This window comes from Ictidomys tridecemlineatus, chromosome 16, assembly GCF_052094955.1.
Source record: "Ictidomys tridecemlineatus isolate mIctTri1 chromosome 16, mIctTri1.hap1, whole genome shotgun sequence".
NCBI lineage: Eukaryota > Metazoa > Chordata > Mammalia > Rodentia > Sciuridae > Ictidomys > Ictidomys tridecemlineatus.
Window position 1 is genome coordinate 41,084,781 of NC_135492.1, and position 20,885 is coordinate 41,105,665.

At 39.1% G+C, this 20,885-nt stretch overlaps 2 protein-coding genes across 3 annotated transcripts in view; one reads left to right on the top strand and one right to left on the bottom strand.

Moving 5' to 3' along the window:
* Nucleotides 1–20,885, bottom strand: part of Fancd2 (FA complementation group D2) — a 92,600-nt gene that overhangs the window by 58,486 nt on the left and 13,229 nt on the right. The window lies entirely within an intron of this gene.
* Emc3 (ER membrane protein complex subunit 3) lies at nt 150–18,929 on the top strand. Of its 2 annotated transcripts, none has more exons than XM_005333810.3 (8): nt 150–304; nt 6,000–6,057; nt 6,396–6,489; nt 9,254–9,358; nt 10,093–10,174; nt 11,690–11,769; nt 12,549–12,631; nt 17,746–18,929. In XM_005333810.3, the coding sequence occupies exons 1-8, from the start codon at nt 150–152 to the stop codon at nt 17,872–17,874; spliced, it is 786 nt and encodes a 261-aa protein (XP_005333867.1). In that variant the 3' UTR covers nt 17,875–18,929. The 2 variants fall into 2 exon arrangements, with proteins under 2 accessions (XP_005333867.1, XP_077889627.1); XM_078033501.1 differs by having other exon boundaries at nt 14,733–17,849.

Here is a 20,885-nt window from a genome sequence, read left to right on the forward strand (position 1 = left end):
CGCCCGGTGGCCCAGCTGGAAACCGTGAGCGGCGGATCAAGACAGTCGCGGAGTCCCTGGCCAGCCAGGTTGAGGAACGTTAGAAGGCCCGGAGGCGAAATCCAAGAGGAACTCGACTCCCTGCGGCTGGCAGTCGGCTTTCAGAGAAGATGGCGGGGCCAGAGCTGTTGCTCGACTCCAACATCCGCCTCTGGGTGGTCCTACCCATCGTTATCATCACTTTCTTCGTAGGCATGATCCGCCACTATGTGTCCATCCTGTTGCAGAGCGACAAGAAATTGACCCAGGAACAAGTCTCCGACAGGTCAGCACCCTTCCCTAACCGGCCGCCTTCACTCCTCGTGACCTTGGGCAAGAAAGTGCAGGAGTTCTGTCAGTTTACTTGAGTTCTCGTCGCGCCCCAGCTGGCAGGTGACCTTGGCCGTTACCTGTATTTCACTTTTGTCGTCTCTAAAATGAGAACTATAACAGTGCCTACCTCATAGAACAGACGTGGGGATTAAATTAGGTGACATCTTTAAAGCCTGATCATAGGGCCTGGGACATATTAGTGCTCAAAAAAAAAAAAAAAACGTTTGTTAACATTGTTAGGCTAGTAGCCAACTCTCAGTGGGATTATCTATGAACTGTCCGATCCCATCCTTTCCTTAGGAAAAGTGCCCACTGAGTGCCAGGTCTTTTTATTCTTTGATAATATTAGATAATCGCATTTTACTGAATTACTGTAATGATCAGCAGAGATGCTAAGAAACAAAATGCTTTGCAAACTGTAAAAGTGCCATTAGAGATGTGTGGATTTGTAAAGATCATTTTCCCTCCTATAGTGAAGGCAACTTCCTCCCCACACGCTTTCATTTAGTATTTGCAGAAACAAATTTGAGATGGCTCTAGATGGTATCCAGACACATGCCCTTCTATTAAAATAAATAACAATTTTCAGCCAATTGTTATGATTATTTTCAGATACCATCTTAATCAAGTGGTACTATATCTTTAACCCCTCCTGATTACTTAGGAATCTCTTTTTAACAAAAAGAGCAAGCATCAGGTTCAGAAGTTTCCACAGATGGGCTGGGGCTATGGCTCAGTAGTAGTGCACTTGCCTGGCATGCGTGAAGCACTGGGTTCCATTCTCAGCACCACATATAAATAAATAAAGTAAAGGTCTATCAACAACTAGAAAAAAATTTTTTTAAAGAGTTTTCCACAGATGACAGTATCTAAGGAAAATTTAATGTTGTTTTGATTTTATTGTATTTATTTTTAAAATTGCTTTGTTTTGTGGCAAGTCATACTGGATTTCCATTTGCTGAAATTTTATAGGAGCTGGGTTGAGGCTCAGTGGTAGAGCACTTGCCTGGTATGTGTGAGGCACTGGGTTGGATCCTCAGCACCACATAAAGTAAAATAAAGAAATTGTGTCTACCTATAACTAAAAAACATTTTAATAAATAAATAAGTAGATAAAAGTATTTTGTCCATCTACAACTTAAAATATTTTTTTAAAAACTAATACAGGCAGAAGAAAAGTTGATATCTAAAAATATTAAGTACATATAGTATAAGTGCTACTGAAGTATGGGAAACTAATTTATCATTTTCAGTTGTCCTTACCAATTATGCTGACAATAATAATAAGCAAACATTTATTAAATACTTATTCTGTACCATGCACTATGCTAAATTACTTATTTAAAACGCAGAGCAACTATGAGGTAGGTACTGTTTTCCCATTTTATAGAAACTGAAGCTTAAGAGGGTTCCATGGTCACATATGATAATATTCAGGACTTTAAGCCAGGTCTTCTGGTTGCCAAGCCTAGGGCTCTTTCCATTTTACTACAAATTAGCCACTTGGATTATTTTTTTTGTGACATCAATTTCAGAACTGACCTGAGCCACCCTCCTGGAAACAATCTTTAAAAGTCAGTTTACAACAAGATGTGGTAGCTAATACCTTTAATCCCAGCCACTGTGAAGACAGGTGCAGGAGGATTACAAGTTCAAGCACAGCCTGCACAACTTATTGAAACTATCTCAAAAAAGTTTTTTTTACAGGGCTGGCATTGTGGCTCAGTGGTAGAACACTCACCTAGCACATGTGAGGCACTGGATTCAATCCTCAGCACCACATAAAAATAAATAAAATAAAGGTATACATCTATAACTTAAAAAAAATTTTTTTTAATTTTAAGGATTTTGTTCAGCAGTAGAATGCTCCCGAGTTCAATCCCCAATATCCCAACATTAGGAGAGGGAAAAAGTCAGTTTACCACAAAAAGAAATCCTATAGAAAAATGCAGGGTGGAGAGAGCTCAGATAATTAGCATTCAATGATACCTAGAAATTATTTTCATTTTATCCTTACAATAGTTCTGAGTTAGGTAATCCTAAACCCATTTTAATAGTTGAAGAAAAGGAAACCTGGAGAAATTAAGTAGCATTCCCAGAGTAACCAAAGTTGTAAAATATTGTGCATGTACTTGAACCTAAGTTGGTTCACTGATTCTGCTATCATGATTCTTTTTTTTTTTTACCAGATACTATGATGATTCTTAACCACCATTCCTGCTATGATAGATATTCTGACACAATTTTCTATCCTGGTTTTTACTATGTCATTTTAGAGCTGTGGTTCTGAATGGTATCAGACCCACAGCTGGGGTTTTTTTTTTTTCCATCTCCAAAATGAAATTCACAGTTGGTACAATCTAAATATGAATTTGTTTGGGTTTGTTTGGTTGATTGGTTGGTTTTGGTTTCATTCTTCTTGTGCTGGGGATTGAATTCAGGCCCTTGCTCATGCTAGACAAGCACTCTACCACTGAACTAATTCTTCAGCCCACAGGGGAATTATTTTTTTAAAGCAACATTATGATCTAGTTGTAATAATCAGGAGAAATAAAAGAAAAGTAATTTGTGGTAATTTATATTTCATAGGAGCTTGGGCACAATTGTTGTATAAGGCATAATGCAGAAGTCATATATATGCACCTCACTAAAAAATCACTTTAACTGGGACCAGTTAATAGATGGTGAATATAGATGAATATCACAGAAAGTAGTACTACATTAGTTTCTTAGGTGGTATATTATTCTTCATAAAGTACAATTTCTCATATGTTTATTTGGTGCTTAGAAATTTTATAAACATAAAAACTGTGCCCCTCTCATAAAGAAAATGGAATTAGATTCTGAAACCTAATTTTAACAGTTGAGAGGAAGTAGAGTTGAACCAGAGACTTAGCCAGGCCCTAAGCAACTTAGCAAGACCCTGTCTCAAAATTTAAAAATATTAAAAGGGCTGGGGATGTGAATCAGTGGTTAAGCACCCCTGGGTTCAATCCCCTCATACTATAAAACAAAAAAAACAAGAATAGGAAACTTCAGTTTTGGGCTGGCGTTGTAGCTCAGTGGTAGCGCGCTCTCCTAGCAAGCTCAAGGCCCTGGGTTCAATCCTCAGCACCACATAAAATAAAGGTATTGTATCCAACTACAACTAAAAAACTAAATATTAAAAAAAAATAAAGTTTTATTCTAAGAAAAGGTCTTTCAGTTGCAGATAACCAAAGCTTTATCTTTACAACCAGTAAATGACTTATTTTAGATACTTATCAGAATAAAAACACAAAATTAAAAACTTCTTACAGGATTTATAGACTTTGAAAAATATAGTGATGGATCTCAGCTTTAAATGAGATAATACACACAAAGGACTCAGCTTAAAACCCTCCATTGTTTCACTTTTGCTCTTCATGATTTAGTAAGTAGGATCCACATGGCCTTGTGTAGTCCAGCTCTTGCCCACCTCTCTAGCCTCCTCTTCACCACATAGTCCTCAGAGACTTAGTACTTAACTCCTGCAACAGGGCCTATGTCCATAACATTCCCTCCAGCATTTTCCCATATAAGATTCCAACCTAATCCTATATTCTCAGCAAGGTTTTCTTTCAGACCTTAACTTTGCAGAATGGGGGAATTCTCCATCCATCTCTCTTCCTAGAATATAACAGTCAAATTTCACATTGGCTCATGTGGTTATTTGATTCATTTCTTTCTCTCCCATCAGACTTTTTTGGTTTTATTTGTTTGTTTGGGGCAGTATTAGGGTTTGAACCCAGGGGTGCTCTAGTAGAGAGTTACATCTCCACCCCTTTTTATTTTTGAGACAGGGTCTCACAAGTTGTTGAGGCTGACCTCATTCAAGCCTCCTGCGTTAGCCTCCAGAACCTCTGGAATTACAGGTGTGCACCACCACTCCTGGCATTTCCCACTAGAATTATACCATCATGAGATATTTGCATTTTGATCGCTGCTGCTCATGTCACCTCATACAGTACCTGACAATTAGAAATTTAAGAAATATATTTTCATTGAAAGCATAAATTTGTTACTCTACAGAATGTGAATGGTGGATTAAAGAATTGAAGGGAGTTGGCCAAGATATTCAGCTAATAAATGGCAAAAACAGGATTTGAACTGAACTCTAGAGCTTAACTTTTCATTCATTTTTCTACATCCAGTGCTTCTTAAACTGTTGGTGGTAAAGGGCCAGTTTGGGGGTTTTTTTATTTTTAAATTTTATTTCTTTTTAATTAATTGGTTAACTGATAGATACTAGGGATTGATAGATACTGCCAGGGGCATTTTACCACTGAGTCATATCTCATACAGCTGTTTTTTGATTTCTAGTCCAACTGGCTAAAATATTTTGATCACATGCTTGGATGTTTGGTAATATCAAATTATTATGTCTCTAAACCCTTACTCTCTATGTGAGTATATGTCTGTATTCACCTTGTCACAGACCAGCATTGATACATAGGCCACACTCTGAGTAACTTTAGCTCCCAAGGAACAGAACGTATTACAGGTCACTTCTGTAGCTTGTGTTTAGTCAACTGTATAATATAACAAGGCCAAAAGGAGGGAAACCAGGGAAAGTTCCACAAGAGTTCCAGCATCAGGAAGAGATTGTGGGAAAGACGGGGCTTGAGGAAAGTATTTAGGCTTGATAGGGTAACACCAGCAAAGGAGAGGTGCCATCAAGCACTGCCAACATACAGTGAAGCTGAGATATGTTTAGTGGCACTAAATGCTCACAGCAGGTGGTTTGTACACAGAAGTAAAGAAGGGAAAGTTAAAGAACAGTGTTCTTTTCTCTGTTTGCTATTTATATCTTAGTTATATGGACTATTATCTTTAGTGATCAACTGTGCCCTGATAACACCAAATAATTTCATTTATTCATTGTTTATTGAGAACTTATACTTGGAATCCTGAGTGGCATTTCTATTTGTTGTCAATCAGATAATAATCTTCTTGAGACTTCTCATTTCTTCTTGTCTGTGTCCCCCACAACAATATGCAACCACCCTCCCCCACCCTACTCCCACTGCCAGTGCTGGGGATTAAACCCAGTGCCTTGTGCAGGCTAAGCAAGTGCTCTACCACTGAGCTACACCTGATCTTTTCACTTTTTAAAATTTTGAGACAGGGTCTTGCTAAGTTACTCAAAATGACCTCAAAATTGCATCCCAGATAGCTGGGATTACAAGTGTGCACCACTGGACCTGGCTACCTGTCCTCATTGCTCTGTGCATATTAAGAATTTCTTCCCTTCTTTTATCTTATGCCTTTCCCCTCCTCCAGCCCCCACATCTTCTGAACAACATCCAACTTCTACTCTTTTCCCTCAGAGAAAGTTCCTTCTTGGCTCATTATAAATTTAAAAAAAAAAAAAAACTGAGTGTGATATCCCAAATATGCCTGACTTAGAAATCTGTGTACAGAACCACAGTCACTTGGAAGACTGCTCTTTTGAAAACCTGAATGTAAGGTTAATTATGTCATGCTGGTTTTTAGGATACTTGAATGTTCCACATGTACCTGTTGCCAAATAGGTCCTCTCGTGTTTAGACAGATCTTCTACTTTATACTCTCATTTTCTTCTAGTGTTTCACTTTTAAAAATCTCATTGTCTTGGTCATGTTTTTCAGCCAAGTCCTAATTCGAAGCAGAGTCCTCAGGGAAAATGGAAAATACATTCCCAAACAGGTACTTACTTATCTTTTATTAAAAAGCTCCACCATTGATTGTGGAGATCAGTAGATAATCTGAATGTTTTATAAGGGGACTCTTTGGGGAGAACTGGAGATTGGCCACTCAGTAATTAAGCTGTGGCCCAGTGGTGTTTGCTGTCACTGTGACCTCACTCTTAGGAAATTGTTTTTAAATGTGACTCAGCTAAAGTGTCAGGTCGCCTGCCAAGTAGGATGCCAGCTCTGAGGGCAATAGCATATTCCAAGGCTCTTCTGACCAAATCTCTGGGGAGTCACTTGAAAACTTGCCATGTCACAGTTCTTCGATTTAAAAAGCGTTTTCTTTCCTACTAGTCTTTCTTGACACGAAAATATTACTTCAACAACCCAGAGGATGGATTTTTCAAAAAAACTAAAAGAAAGGTAGTGCCACCTTCTCCTATGACCGGTATGTTTATTCCTTTTCTCTTGCTTTAAAAAAAAAAAAGTTTACATGGGGTACTGAGTGAGAGGGGGAGGAGGGAAGGCAGGGCAGATGTAGTTTTATTTAAATAAATTATAGGAACTAATAATGTAAGTGACCTTAGAAATGATCTAATATAGATCTAATATAGTGGAGTTCTCTTTTTCAAATAAATCTCCTGGGAACCCAGATTATAAAGCAAATTTTAAAAAGCTGATCAAGTGGGGAAGCCAACACTGTTGTCCCTAGGTCTCTCCTCGTTGCTAGTTCTCAAGACCCATGGCTCTGTGGAGCACAGTTGAGATTGCTTTCCAGTCCCAGCTCCCACCCACTGCCTAGATCCTATTGCTGACAGATGGCTACCCAGCTTCTGCCTAAATGAGGAGGAGCTGACTCCCTCCCAGTAGCAACCAGTTCTTGGTCAGACCCGATTGCTTAGTCCATCCTACAATGTCTGCTCCAACAGATACCTGACTTCCACTAACTTCTGCCTTATGAAAAATACAATGTAAAGTAAAACAAAATAATTTATTTTTCTTTGTTGACTATTTTCTCACTTTAGTATTCATTTCTTGAGATAACTAGTTCTTTTAACCCATGAATAAGGTATTAGAATTAACACAATTTAGGAAAAAACTTCCAAGCCACAAAAGTATATATGAAAATATACTTGATTTCTCTAATAATCCACAGAAGACAAATAAAAATAAGATGTTACCAGGCACAGTGGTGCACACCTATAATCCTAGCTACTTGGAAGGCTGAGGCAGCCTGATCACAAGGTCAGCCTGGATAACTTAAGGAGACTCTGTCTTGAAATTTAAAAAAAAAATTAAAATTAAAAAAGGGTTCGGAGTATGGCTCAATGGTTGAGTGCTTGCCTAGCATGAGTGGGGCCCTGGGTTTAGCCCAAGTACTACAAACAAAACAAAACAAGATATCCATTTTTTATTTATTACCCATTAAGTTGACAAAATTAAAAGATTGACCAAAGTCACTATGGTCAAGGTCGAGGGAAATTAGGCCCTCTCATCACTGGTGAGAGTATCAAATGGTGGGGCCTCCTTGAAGGATAGCCTGACGGTTTATGTCTTTTTGTTTTTGTTGTTTTTGTTTTGTTTTGGGGGGAGTGGCATTGCTGCACATTGAACCTAGGGTCTTGCACCTGCTACACAAGCACTCTACCACCGAGCTATACTCCAAGCCTCTAATCTTTTTTATTATTTTGTACTAAAAATTGAACCTATGGGTGCTCTACCACTGGCCTACATCCCAGCCCTTTTTATTTTTTTAGACAGGATCCTACTAAGATGCCCAGGCTGCCCTCAAACCTGTTATCCTCCTGCCTCAGCCTACCAAGTCTTTGGGATTACAAATATACACCACCACACCCTGCCACAAAGTCCTAGCATCTGTCAATTTTAAATATATGAACCCCTTGATCCAGAATTTTTTTAAAGAATTTATCTTACAGAAATACTTACATAGCCTGCGGCGTTGGCTCATGCCTGTAATCCCAGCAGCTCAGGAACTTGAGACAGGAGACTCTCGAGTTCAAAGCCAGCCTTAGCAACTGTGGGGCACTAAGCAACTCAGTGAGACCCTGTCTTTAAATAAAATACAAAATAGGGCTAAGGATGTGGCTCAGTAGCCAAGTGCCCCTGAGTTCAATCCCCAATACCCTCCCCCCCCCAAAAAAAAAAGAAAAAGAAAAGAAATACTTACATAAACGTGCAAGTATGTACAAGATGGTGTTGGAAGCATTGTTTAGTCTCAAAAAAAATTGGAAACAACCTCTAGGTCTATCAAAAAATAAATGGTGCAACCATATAGTAGAATCTGCCTAAACACTGAAAATATTGAGGGATAGATATTATCCCCATGAGAAAACCCTTTCACAAAATTATTCATTTTAAAAGATGAAGAAGCACAAGTCAGGCATGATGGCAGATGCCTGTAATTCTAGCTACTTGGGAGACTGAGGCAGGACTGCAAGTTCAAGGCCACCCTGAGCAACTTAGTAAGACCCTGTTTCAAAGATAAAAAATGAAAAGGGGTAGGGATGTAGCTTAGTGGTAGAGCACCTCTGAGTTCAATCCTCAATGCCAAATTAAAAAAAAAAAAAAAAGTGGGGGGGATGATTAAGAAGCAGAATAGTATGGTGGAATGAGAAGGAATGAGAAATTGTGCTCCATTTGTGTACAATGTGTTAAAATGCATTTCATTGTCATGTACAACTAATTAGAACAAATTTTTAAAAATTGAAAGAAGCAGAATATATGGAATATAATATATACATATATGTATATAAAATATATACATATATATAGTATGTGTGTGTGAATTGAAAGATGAAAGATATGCTACGAATAGTTGAAAGTGTTTAGAGAGTGGACTGAGAGGAACCATCCTTATCGTACATTTCTGTTATTTGCATTTTTTAGCAATGAACACATCTTACTCAAATCATTAAATATATTAAAAATTTACAAGAGAGCTGGGGATATAGCTCAGTTGGTAGAGTGCCTTGCATGCATAAGGCCCTGTGCACCAAAAAAATAATAATAATAATTTACAAGAGGGCTGGGGAAATAGCTCTGTTGGTTGAGTGCTTGCCTTGCATGCATAAGGCCCTGGGTTCAATCCCCAGCACCACCCAAAAAAAAAAAAAAAAAAAAAAATCACAGAAAATGAGATGGTCTTTGCCAACAGAGGTAAAACCTAGTGGTCTCTTGTGCTTTTATTTTAGATCCCACTATGCTCACAGACATGATGAAAGGGAATGTCACCAATGTCCTCCCTATGATTCTTATTGGTGGATGGATCAACATGACATTTTCAGGCTTTGTTACAAGTAAGTTACAGACCCTGTAGACTTCATGTTTACATCATTGTGTTCTTTTTCCTGCCCTTGTTCAGAGAAATTCAAGTGTTACTGAGACCCTAACATCACAGATCTTATGTTTTCTTATGGAAACCAAGAACATTCTTTGAAAAACAACAAAAAAATTAATCTGCTGTGATGTTATGGCAACCCTGTTCCAAACCAATCCTAAGTTCATATGTGGTTGCTTTTTTACTAATAGAGATTCAAATGAGTGACCTGCTAGTTGACCTCCACAACTGATAGGTATTCTAGTTAATAGGATAGAAAGAAGCCTACTTCTATTTTTTACTTCATTTACTAGGTGTTGGGGTAAGTTTTCTGTTTGTTTTATTTGATTTGGTTTTAATCAGTGTGGCTTCTTAGTGATGTAGGTCTTTGTGTGTACCTGTTCCACTCGGGGTTTAATGGATCAATATAAATTTCTTCTGAATTTTAGGTCACAGCTCAGTTTGAGTTCTTGCTTCTTCAGCCACCTAGAAAGTGGTATTATTCAAGAAAACTAGAGCACAGCAACATCTTGACTATTTTTTTCCTTCTGAAATTGCCACTGATTTCCTTGTGGAAATCATTTTCCAAAAGCTGTGTGGCTCTCAGTTCTCACCTCCTTAGGGAAAGAATATGTGCTGTGCATTCACACTTCGACTGCTCTAAAAATAAAAACAGCTTGGAGTGGTTGTGAACTTTCTCTTTCTTCTCTGCAGCCAAGGTGCCATTTCCACTGACCCTTCGTTTTAAGCCTATGCTACAGCAAGGAATCGAGCTACTCACATTAGATGCATCCTGGTAAGAACTTTCTTTTAACTAATAAAAATCTAAAACCAGTGTCTCTTAAAGATCAAATTTGCATATTTCACTGGGAATAGTTTTTTTTTTTATTTTAATTTTGCATTTTGTCCCATTAAAACGCCACTCAAAATGTCCCTGCTGGATTATAGCCGTTTTTACATAAGCCTTGCAAAAAAAGAGAACATGTCAGTCTCTTTTCATAGGGCTTAGGAATACAAGGATGGATGTGTTTACCCCCTTAAAAATTGAAAGGTTAAGCAAAGAACTCTGGTTAGGCCAATCTTTTAGTAGTGCCCTGGAGCTTATGAGTGGATGTTTGTATTAGTTTTCTGTTACCATAACAAATACCCAAGATAATCAGCTTATTATGAAGAAAGATTTATTTTGGCTCATAGTTTTGGAGGTTTTAGTCCATGAACAATTGGCCCCATTGCTTTGGTCTTGTAGTGAAGCAAATCATGGAACAAAACACTCACCTTGTAGTCAGGTCCTGAAAGAGAAAAGAGGAAGAACACCCCCAGTCCTGTTTGAGGACATACTCCCAATGACTTAAGACTTCCCACTAAGCCCCAAAATGTTCCATCACTTTCCATTAACACCATGGGCTTCTGCAAGAACCAGTTAAGAGGAGGAGGATGGACCATGGGGGTCACCAGCAGTGATTGGATTCACTGGGTTTGAGCAGAGGCATCTCTGGTTATGTGGGAGGGGTGGAGCAGACCAGATGCTGATAGTGTCTTGAGTCTGCACAGCTCTAGTATAGAAGAAAAGCTGTACTTCATATGAGCAGCATGATTCTACTAAACTCTGATCTTCCACTCTCATTTGGGCTAAGCAATAGCTCCATAGGTTAAAGAAAAGCTTATTTATCTTTTCTAAGCTTCTGAGCAGGTATGTGTCTGATACTGTCAAGGACAGAGGGGAAACTATAGCCTGAGTGAAGAATTACCATTGCAAATACATCAGCAATATTGCACACAGAGAGATCATTTACTTACCTACAACCTGATGAAGTGACCAAAATAGACTCCTGTGACCCAAGCATTGGAATGAAGTACAGAACCTTTCCATTTATGTATCATTTTTTCATATTCCCTTTAGTTTTATCATATGCAAATTATTTTTCAGTGGCAAGGTGGGAAACTTAAGATAAAGGAAGCCTTGGTGATAAAATTCAAACTTGGAATGCTTTCCCAGTTGCTGTCATCCTCAGCTTTGAAAGCCACCTCTAATCCTTCCTAAGTGTAGAACACATGAACACACCAACACTTGTGATTTTTTTCTAAAGAATGGAATACCAAACAGGAGGACTCTTTCACTTTTTATTTAATATACTTCTATATTGGTCAGACTGTCTTAATACTTATATTTCTTCTCTGGTTGTGCTTTGGCTGCATAAAGCCTATCCTGGGTGATTTCCTTACATATGCTGAACAACTTTGCCTGGTACGAACGTGTAAACTTCATTAATCCTGAAATTAATTAAACTTCATTAATACTTTGCTTTGCTAGGGTGAGTTCTGCATCCTGGTACTTTCTCAATGTATTTGGGCTTCGGAGCATATACTCTCTGATTCTGGGCCAAGATAATGGTAAGAAGCACATCAAGTTCAATAAGCAAAAACTTCAATAGATGACTCATCCATGCTAGAGCAAGAAAAATATAGGTTATACTGTTCATTAGCACATTCAGATATGGTGCTTCATTCCTTAAGTTTATTCAATATTCTGAAAGCATATTCAAAATTCCTAGGCCCAAACTGAAGATCTGATTTTCTCCGGCAATCACTGGGACATCATTTGGTTTCCCCAAGTCTGACACCCCTGGGGAATCCAGCACCAGTGATGAAGACCATTAATCTGAAGACTAAAGAAGGCCTGAATGGCTCAGTTAGCTCACTGACTAGAGGCCTTGCTGGTACTAATTCTGGTTCTCATATAATGGTGGGGACGTCTGACAAGTTATTTAACTGCTCTGATCCTGTCTTTTTTGCTGTCTTGTAAATAGGGATCTTGGGAGTTATCTACAGGGTGATTAGAAGTAGATAAGGAAGAATGCACAAAGCAGTTGGCAAAGAATCTGGCGTATAGTAGTTGCTCATTATCTGGTAGCTGTTGTTATTGAAGTCTGAAATAAACTTTGGAGCTTCCTTTAGTTCCCTTCTGTTTTCCAGCTCTTGTCATCCCCATTTTTCAGGAGAGGTAAAGTGACTTGCTTGGCATCACGCAGCCAGTGGGTGACAGGGCCAATTGTCTAGTTTTCGAACCCACTGCTAGGCAGCTTAAATGCGGTGCAGTGCTCATTCCTCTACAAGGGTGCAGGGGTGCCTGCTGAGCCTCAGCACTCACATTGGCATGTCTTACACTGCAGCCGCTGACCAATCACGAATGATGCAGGAGCAGATGACCGGAGCAGCCATGGCCATGCCTGCAGACACCAACAAAGCTTTCAAGGTACGCTTCATTGTCTTCCAGAGCTTTATTGAGGCTCTGAATGGTTCCCAGAACCAGCAATGCTCTCTTACTCAGTTTCACTTTTTTACAGTTTCAGTTACCACGGTCAACTGCATCCAAAAATATTCAGTGGAAAATTCCAAAAATAAACAGGTCACAGTCTTCAAACTGCACTGTTCTGAGTAGTGTCATGAAATCTTGCTCTGTCCTCTTCCGTCCTACCCAGGACACAAGTCATCCCTTTGTCCAGTGCATCCACATCCCACACAACCCACCTCATGGAAGATGAGAGATCATATTCACATCTTCTGTTACAGCATATTCTTGTGATTGGTCTATTTTTGTTACTAGGTATTCAGGTTAAATCTCTTGCTGTGCCTAATTTGTAAATTAAACTTAATCAGAGGTTATGTATGTATAGGGAGAATAGTATATGTATATTTAGTACTGCTTTGCAGTCGTGGGAATCCACTCACTGGTGGACTTGGAACATAGATCATCTGGGGATAAGGGGGGATTATTATACTTTAAAAACAAATTCTCAAAAACAAAAGGAGAAAAGAAGAAAAAAAATTAAACAAAAAATAAAAATGAATTCTCAATCCAAGCACAGTGTCCCATACCTATAGTCCCAGTACTCAGAAGGCTGAGGCAGAAGGAAATCAAGGCCAGCCTGGGCAACATAGTGAGACCCACTCTCCCACCCGATATCAAACAACAAGAAAAGCTCTGCAGTAAATGTAGTGTGGTTTCATTATTTGAATTTAGAGTAGGAAAAATAAAGTTTATGTGTGTTTTGTTCCTGAGACAGAATCGTCTGTTAATTGGAGATTCTTGGCACTTTCACTGGTATTAAATGATCACCCAAATTTAATCCACACTGTAAATGAGGCTATAAAACAATTCTTTCAAAGGCCCCAGGTAACATATGGGATACTTTAAACTTTCTTGAACCTGGCAGACATCAGGTGTAAATTGCATTAAAAATAAATAAATACATAGGGACAAAGGATGTAGCTCGGTGGTAGAACATGTTTAGCATTCAAATGGCCCTGGTTTCCATCCCCAGCATCATAAGTCATTCATTCACTGCATCCATAAAGTGTCAGTACTTTAAAGCCTTTTCATTAAAGGATTCTGGAATTTGTAAAATCCTATATAAAATCCTATATAACCTCACTAATTTTCCATGATAAAAACTAAAAATACCCTACTTCTAGTCCCTAGCACTGCAAACAAACAAAAAAAAAAAAAAAAAAGCTAAAAATAAAAGGAAACTCTTACCCTGATGAAGGTCATCTATTTAAAAAAAAAAAAAAACAACCCTACAGCTACTATCATACTTAATGGTGAAAGATTGGAAGCTTTTCTCCCAAGATCAAGAACAAGACAAGGATATCTGCCACTTCTGTTACCACTTCTATTCAACATTGTACTGGATGTTCTAGCCAGGACAGCTGGGCATGGGAAATAAATCAGGCAGTAACACTACCTCTCTTTACAGATGAAATCCACACACACCCACAAATAACCATCAGAGCTGAAAAACGAGTTTGGCAGTTTTAGGATACAAGATCAATATACAGGGCTGGGGCTGTAGCTCAGTGGCAGAGCACTTGCCCAGCATTTGTGAGGCACTGGGTTCAATCCTCAGCACTACAACTATATTTAAAAAAAATTAATGCATTAAAAAAAATCAATATATGCAAACTAGATGTAATCAGGTGCATTGTAATAAGGTAGCAAGATCATGAGGTTGAGACCAGCCTGGGCAATTTAGTTAGACTCTTGTCTCTAAATGAAAAAAGAAAAAAATTAACTGCTTCAACACATTGGTAACAAAGAATCTGAAAATGAAATTAAGAAAAAAATTCCACTTATGTATAATAATTTCAAAAAGAGGAATAAGCCCAACAAAAGAAATGTAAAATTTATACCTGAAAATTCCAGAAACATTGCCAAAAGAAATTAAAGATCTAAATTAGAATGAATAGACATTTATATTTATAGATAAGAACATCATGTTAAGATGAAAGTAGTCCCTGCATTGACCTACAGATTCAGCACAATCCCTATCAAAATCTACCTCCCTTTTTTACAGAAACCAGCTGATTGTGAAGATCACAGGAAAATATAAGACACCCAAAATTGCCTAAAATTGAAAGAAAACAAGTTAGAGGACTTATACTTCCTGATTCAAAAGCCTACAAAGACAGTAATCAAAACTCTGAAGTAATGGCAAAATGACAGGCACGTAGATTAATGCAATAGAATTGAGTGTTCTGAAATAAATGCATAGCTATGATTTAATAAATTTATGATCATTTGATACTAACATATAATTGTTGATTTTTAGCCACAATGCCAGACAATTCTGTGAAGGAAAGAATAGTCTTTTGAACAAATGGTGCTAGGAAAATGATTTCTACATAAAAAAGAATGAAGATGGAAGCATGCTTCACAGTATGCACAAAAATTAAGTCAAAATGGGTCAGAGACCCAAATGTTGTATGATTCTGCTCACATGAAATATGTGGAATAGGAAAATCCATACAGATAAAAAGTGAGTTAGCAGTTACCAGAGTCTGGGAAGAGGGGACAGTGGGGGTTATTGCCTACTGGGAACAGAGCTTCTATTCAGAGGATGAAAAGTTTTTGGAAATAGATACTGGAGATGGTTATAAAACACCGTGAATGTGATTGATGGCTAAAAGTGGCAGGCTTGATGTTGTACATATTATTTATTCCAATAAAAATATTAAATGTTCAAAAAGTATTTTTGCTGGGTCAAAGACCTAAATATAAAAGATACAACTATGGTATTTTAAAATTAAACATGGGGGTGCTGCAGTTGTAGCTCAGTGGTAGAACACTTGCCTAGCACATGTGAGGCATTGGGTTTGAGCCTCAGCACCACATAAGAAATAAATAAAATAAAGGTATTGTGTCCATCTGCAACCCAAAAACATTTGTTTAAATAAATAAAAGTCATAAAAAACATTAAACATAGGCTTAATGATGCATACCATAATCCCAGCAACTCAGGAGGCATGAGGACTTAAGTTCAAGGTCAGCTGGGCAACTTAATAAGATGCTGTCTCAAAATTTTTAAAATTTTAAAAAGGGATGAGGATGGTGGTAGAATTCAGAGGTAGAGCATCCCCCAGTACCACAAAAAAATAAAAACAAAACATGGGCTTAAATCTTTGTGACCTTAGACTAGGCAGTGATTTCTTAGATAAAATATACTTTCTAAAAATAAAATGGACTGGAATATAGCTCTCATGTTCTCTCTCTCTCTCTCTCTCTCTCTCTCTCTCAATCTCTCCTCTCACCACCCCCCCCTCTCACACACACACACACACACACAATTTGTTCTCTCTTTTTTTCTCTCTTACCCTGTTCTTCTCTCTCTCTCTCTCTCTCTCTCTCTCTCTCTCTCTCTCTCTCTCTCTCTCTCTCTCTCTTCCTTCCCTATTAATCAGATGCCACTGCAATAAAGATCTCTTGGTTGCCCTGAAAAAGAAAAAAAGGGCTGGAGTATAGCTCAGTGGTAGAACCCTTGCCTAGCATGTGTGAGGGTCCGAGTTCCATCCTCAATACTGCAAAAATAATTACTGAGATTCTGCTTCACACCCACTCAGGTGGTTGCAGTCAAAAAGATGGATAATAACAAATGGTTAGAGTGTGGAGAAATTGGAACCCTCCCACATTGCTAGTGCAGCCACTTTAGAAAGCAAACAGATAATCCAAATATGCTCATCAACTGATGAATGGGTAAACAAAATGAGATATTTTTGGAGTATATATACACTGTCTATATGATAGAATATTTTTCAGCTATAAAACGAATGAGGTGCTGAAACAGTACAACAGGAATAAACCCTGAAAACATGCTTAGTAAAAGGAAATAATAAGGACAGGCCATGTTATCTCCAGAATAAGTGAACTGGAAGATACAGGAAATAATGTGGTTATTGCTAGGGATTGAAGGAAGTGAGTAATAGGGATTGGCCTGCATTTAGAGAGGGGTTTCTTTCTGTGGTGATAAAAGTGTTCTGAAATTAGTGGAAATGTTTGTACATATTTGTGAATGTATTAAAAACCACACCTTGGATACATTAAGAAGGTGAATTTTCTAGCATATGAATTTTATCGCAAAAAACCACACCCAAATATTGTGTGCATGTATGAACATGTAACAACAAATTACACCATTATTTACAACTACAGTGTACCAATAGAAAATGTGGAGGTAAAAAAAAAGAAAAAAAAACCTACCCATGCACTAACATTTGTATTGCTAACATTGTATTAAAATTTCATGAAGGGGGCTGGGGTTACGGCTCAGCGGTAGTCATCTCGCATATGCGAGGCCCTGAGTTTGATCCTCAGCACCACATAAAAAAATAAATAAATAAAATAAAGATATTGTGTCCATCTATAACTAAAAAAATACATATTTTTAAAAATTCATGAATCATTTTTTAAAACTCACTAAGGCAAAAGTAGGTATTCTAACAAGCAGAATATAAGAAACAAATGTTGTTTTGCTCAATATTAATAGCTTCCGTGCAAGTAAATATAATTATATTCCAAAGCAGTTTTATGATTCATAGTATCATTCTTTCTTCCATTGTTGAAGTTGGTAGCAAATTACTAGATTTCCACAAACCACAATGAAATGTCATGTATTTGTACATAAGGTTAGAGGAAATGTTTTTAAACCCCTTAGTGATATTTCCTCCAGGATGGCAAGGACTCAGAATCACAAAGCACTAAACTATTGTGTATTCCTCAAGGATAGTGCAGGGCATAAGTAGGTGCTTAGTGACCATGAGCTTTAAGGGTATGCACTTTTTTGAGTCATAGGCACTAAATTTAATCTCAGCTGCATCAGTTACTGATACCAGTGACTCTGAACAAATTGTGACCCTTCTTAGCCTGAGTCTTCTAATCTAAATAGAGGTGGTGGGAGAGGGCAGTAGCTCTACCTCACAGTGAGCTTACACATGTGAATAGCTCAGCCGGCTTCTGGTAGAATCCTCCATGTCAGCCAGAGCTGTCAGTAACAAGCCCCTCTCTCCCTGCCCTGTTCTTCTCTTCCTTTACAGACAGAATGGGAAGCTCTGGAGCTGACGGATCACCAGTGGGCACTAGATGATGTAGAAGAGGAGCTCATGGCCAAAGACCTCCACTTTGAAGGCATGTTCAAAAAGGAATTACAAACATCTATTTTTTGAAGACCGAACCAGGATTAGCTGTGTCAGGAGCGAAGAGTAGCATTTAACCTTGTAACTTTCGTTGGAGCTGGAGCCTCTGAGAATAAAAAGGAGGGTGCAAGGGCTGGCGGGCGTGCAGCAAGGCTCGTTCTTGTCTGAGCTGGGTTCCCCTGACGTTGGAAACTAGAGGAAAGAGGAGGAGTATGCCAGCAATTCACTATTTAAAAAAGTGTTTTAAAGTTTCCTTCTGGTGACTCTAGTAGTGACAGTCAGAGAAAGGGGAAAACTCAAGCTACTGATAATATATAAAAACTTAGCAAAAATTCCGTCTTTCGAAGAAGCATTGTCAATTATAACTAGTTATTATGTTCAGTCAGCCTGACTTCTAACCACATTGAACTCCTGTTTTCTTGGGATCCAAGCACCTTCCCCTCTGCATTTTACCTTTAATTTTTTGGTTGGTATTTTTAACTTTACAAAAGTACACCTTTTTCACGTCCCAAATTTTAGAAACTATGGATGAGCAAAATGAATATCCCTGTATTATTCACTTTGAGCCCACAGAAGGACACAGAAAATGTGTCCAAACCTTGTTCAGAGTGAATACCCAGGGCCAGGGCAGACTTTTGATAAGCAAATCTTTGATAAGTCTTAACATTGTCCAGTGAAAATCAATGACCCCGAGGCACTGCCGGCTTCTCAAGTGCCTTTGGGATTATCAAAGACAGGTTCAATAATATAAGTTCTTGATCTAGACTTCAGAATATATCAAACCCATTGACAAATCAATGGTGCTGTACTGTAAATGGCTACTCAGTTGAACGAAAGACCTCATTTCCCAGTTACTCTGGACAGGAGAGAATTCACATATCACTGTCAGAGGGGAGAGAAGGCAGCTGCTGATCAGGGTGCCCAGGAATCTTTCTGTCTAGATTAACAATCCCAGGGAAATGGCAGAGACCCATTTCTGTACCAAGAGATGGATGTAATTTGCATGTTGAGCACTGTAAAAATCAAGAACAAACGACTCTTGACTCTACAAATTAAACCGTTCTGTTTTTTCTTTGCCTGTGAAAGTGTTGCCTCTGTGGGTCACTGATAGCTTCTGCCACCAGTTATGAGTGTCTGAGACCTGTGCTGGAGAGAGTAACAGTGAGAGATGTGACCCATGCCCACAAAGAACCCAGAGAGGGGGCTGGGGAGTGTAGCTCAGCCCTAGAGCATGAGCTTAGCATTCCCAAGGCCCTGGGTTCCATCCCCCACACAAAACAAAACAAAACCTTATATAACAAACCCTTTTTTAAGGTCACAGAACCTCTTTGAGAATCTAAGGCCAGAGGCAGATGAGCTCATGAGTCATCTCAGAAGCAACTTGACCCTGATGGTGGTAGAGGAGGGAGCTTTTGGGAGGGACTGAGGCAAAGGGGCGCAGAGTGTTGAAGTGAGAGTGAGATGGTCCAGAGGTCAGAATGGGGTGTCCTTGGGTTCCCCTAGAGCAGTAGTGCCTGCTCCTACACTCGCCCTTGCCTGGTTCTGCATGAATACACCTCCCCTCTCTGGGCTTTAGTCTCCCCTTCCATCAAAAGGGGATCACATAGTGTGGCCACTTAGGAAAAGTCTGGCAGTCCTCTAAAAGCTAACAAAATTTCCAGGTGACCCAGCAGATCTGCTAGCAGATAGACAAAATGGACAGGGTATTCCCTGATCTTAAGCTGAAGGGTAAGTGCTCTAAGTGGCTAAGCAATGTGCCGGTTCATCTGCTCACCTAGAAACATGGAGGCTCTCAAAATTGGTCCATTTAAAAAAAAAAAAAATCCCCCCCCCCCGGGTGAATTTTAAATACAGAAATTAAAGAGGGACTTGCTATTGCCTTTAATAGCATGCCACTGGAACACCTCTTGTACCAGTGCTGCCAATAGACAAGCCAAGCAGTAGATGTGAGGCAGTTATTGCCATGTGCTAATGATTATGGAAACAATGAAAACAGTAGAAGGGAGAAAGGCAACAATCTAAACGTCCTATCAATAGACAAGTAGTAAAAACAAATGAAAACATTCCACACAAAACATACAAATATTCATAGCAGCATTTTGGAGGGGGCGGGTATTGGGGATTGAACCTAGGGGCACTTTACACTGAACTACACCCCCAGTCCCTTTTATTTTTGAGACAAGGTCTTGCTAAATTGCCCAGGCTGACCTCCAACTCCTCCAGCCTCAACCTCCTGAGTTGCTGGGATTACAGGCATGCACGATGGCATCCAGCTGTAACATTATTCATAAAGTCACCAAGTGAGAAACAGCCCAACTACCCATTAACTAATAAATGGATAAATAAAATATGGTACATCATATGACAATATTATTCAGCAATAAAAGGAAATGAAGTACTGACGCTACAGTACAGATGAACCGTGAATCCTCACACCACACATACTCCTCCCTTTTCTTCCTTTCTTTTTTGCAGTGCTGGGGATGGGACCCAGGGCCTCACACATGTTAAACTCATCTCTACCACTGCACCACACCCATAACCCCTCCCATGGTTTATGAAACATCCTGAATTAGCAAATCCAAAGAGATACACGGTAGATTTGTGGTTGCCAGGGTTTGGGGGACATAGACTGGGAAGTAATTGCTAATGGGTCTTGATTTTCTTGTTGGAGGTAATGTACTAGGCAGATTTCCATTGCTGTGCCAAAGTGCCTGAGAAATTCAACTTGAAAGGAGAAAACAGGTTTGTTTTGGCTCACGGTTTGGGAGGTTTAACTTCATGTGGCTTTTGGGCCTGTGGCAAGACAGCACATCACAGTGGGAGTGTGCAGTGAAGCAAAGTTACTCACCTCACAGCAGCTGGAAGCAGAGAGAAAAGAAGGTGCCAGGGTTCTAATATCCTCTCCCCGGACACGCCCCCCCAATGACAGAACTTCCTCCAACTAGGCTCCACCTCTTAAGGGTCTACCACCTCCTAAGAGAGCCACAGGCTGGTGACCAGGTCTTCAACACATAATCCTTTGGAGGACACTCCAGATG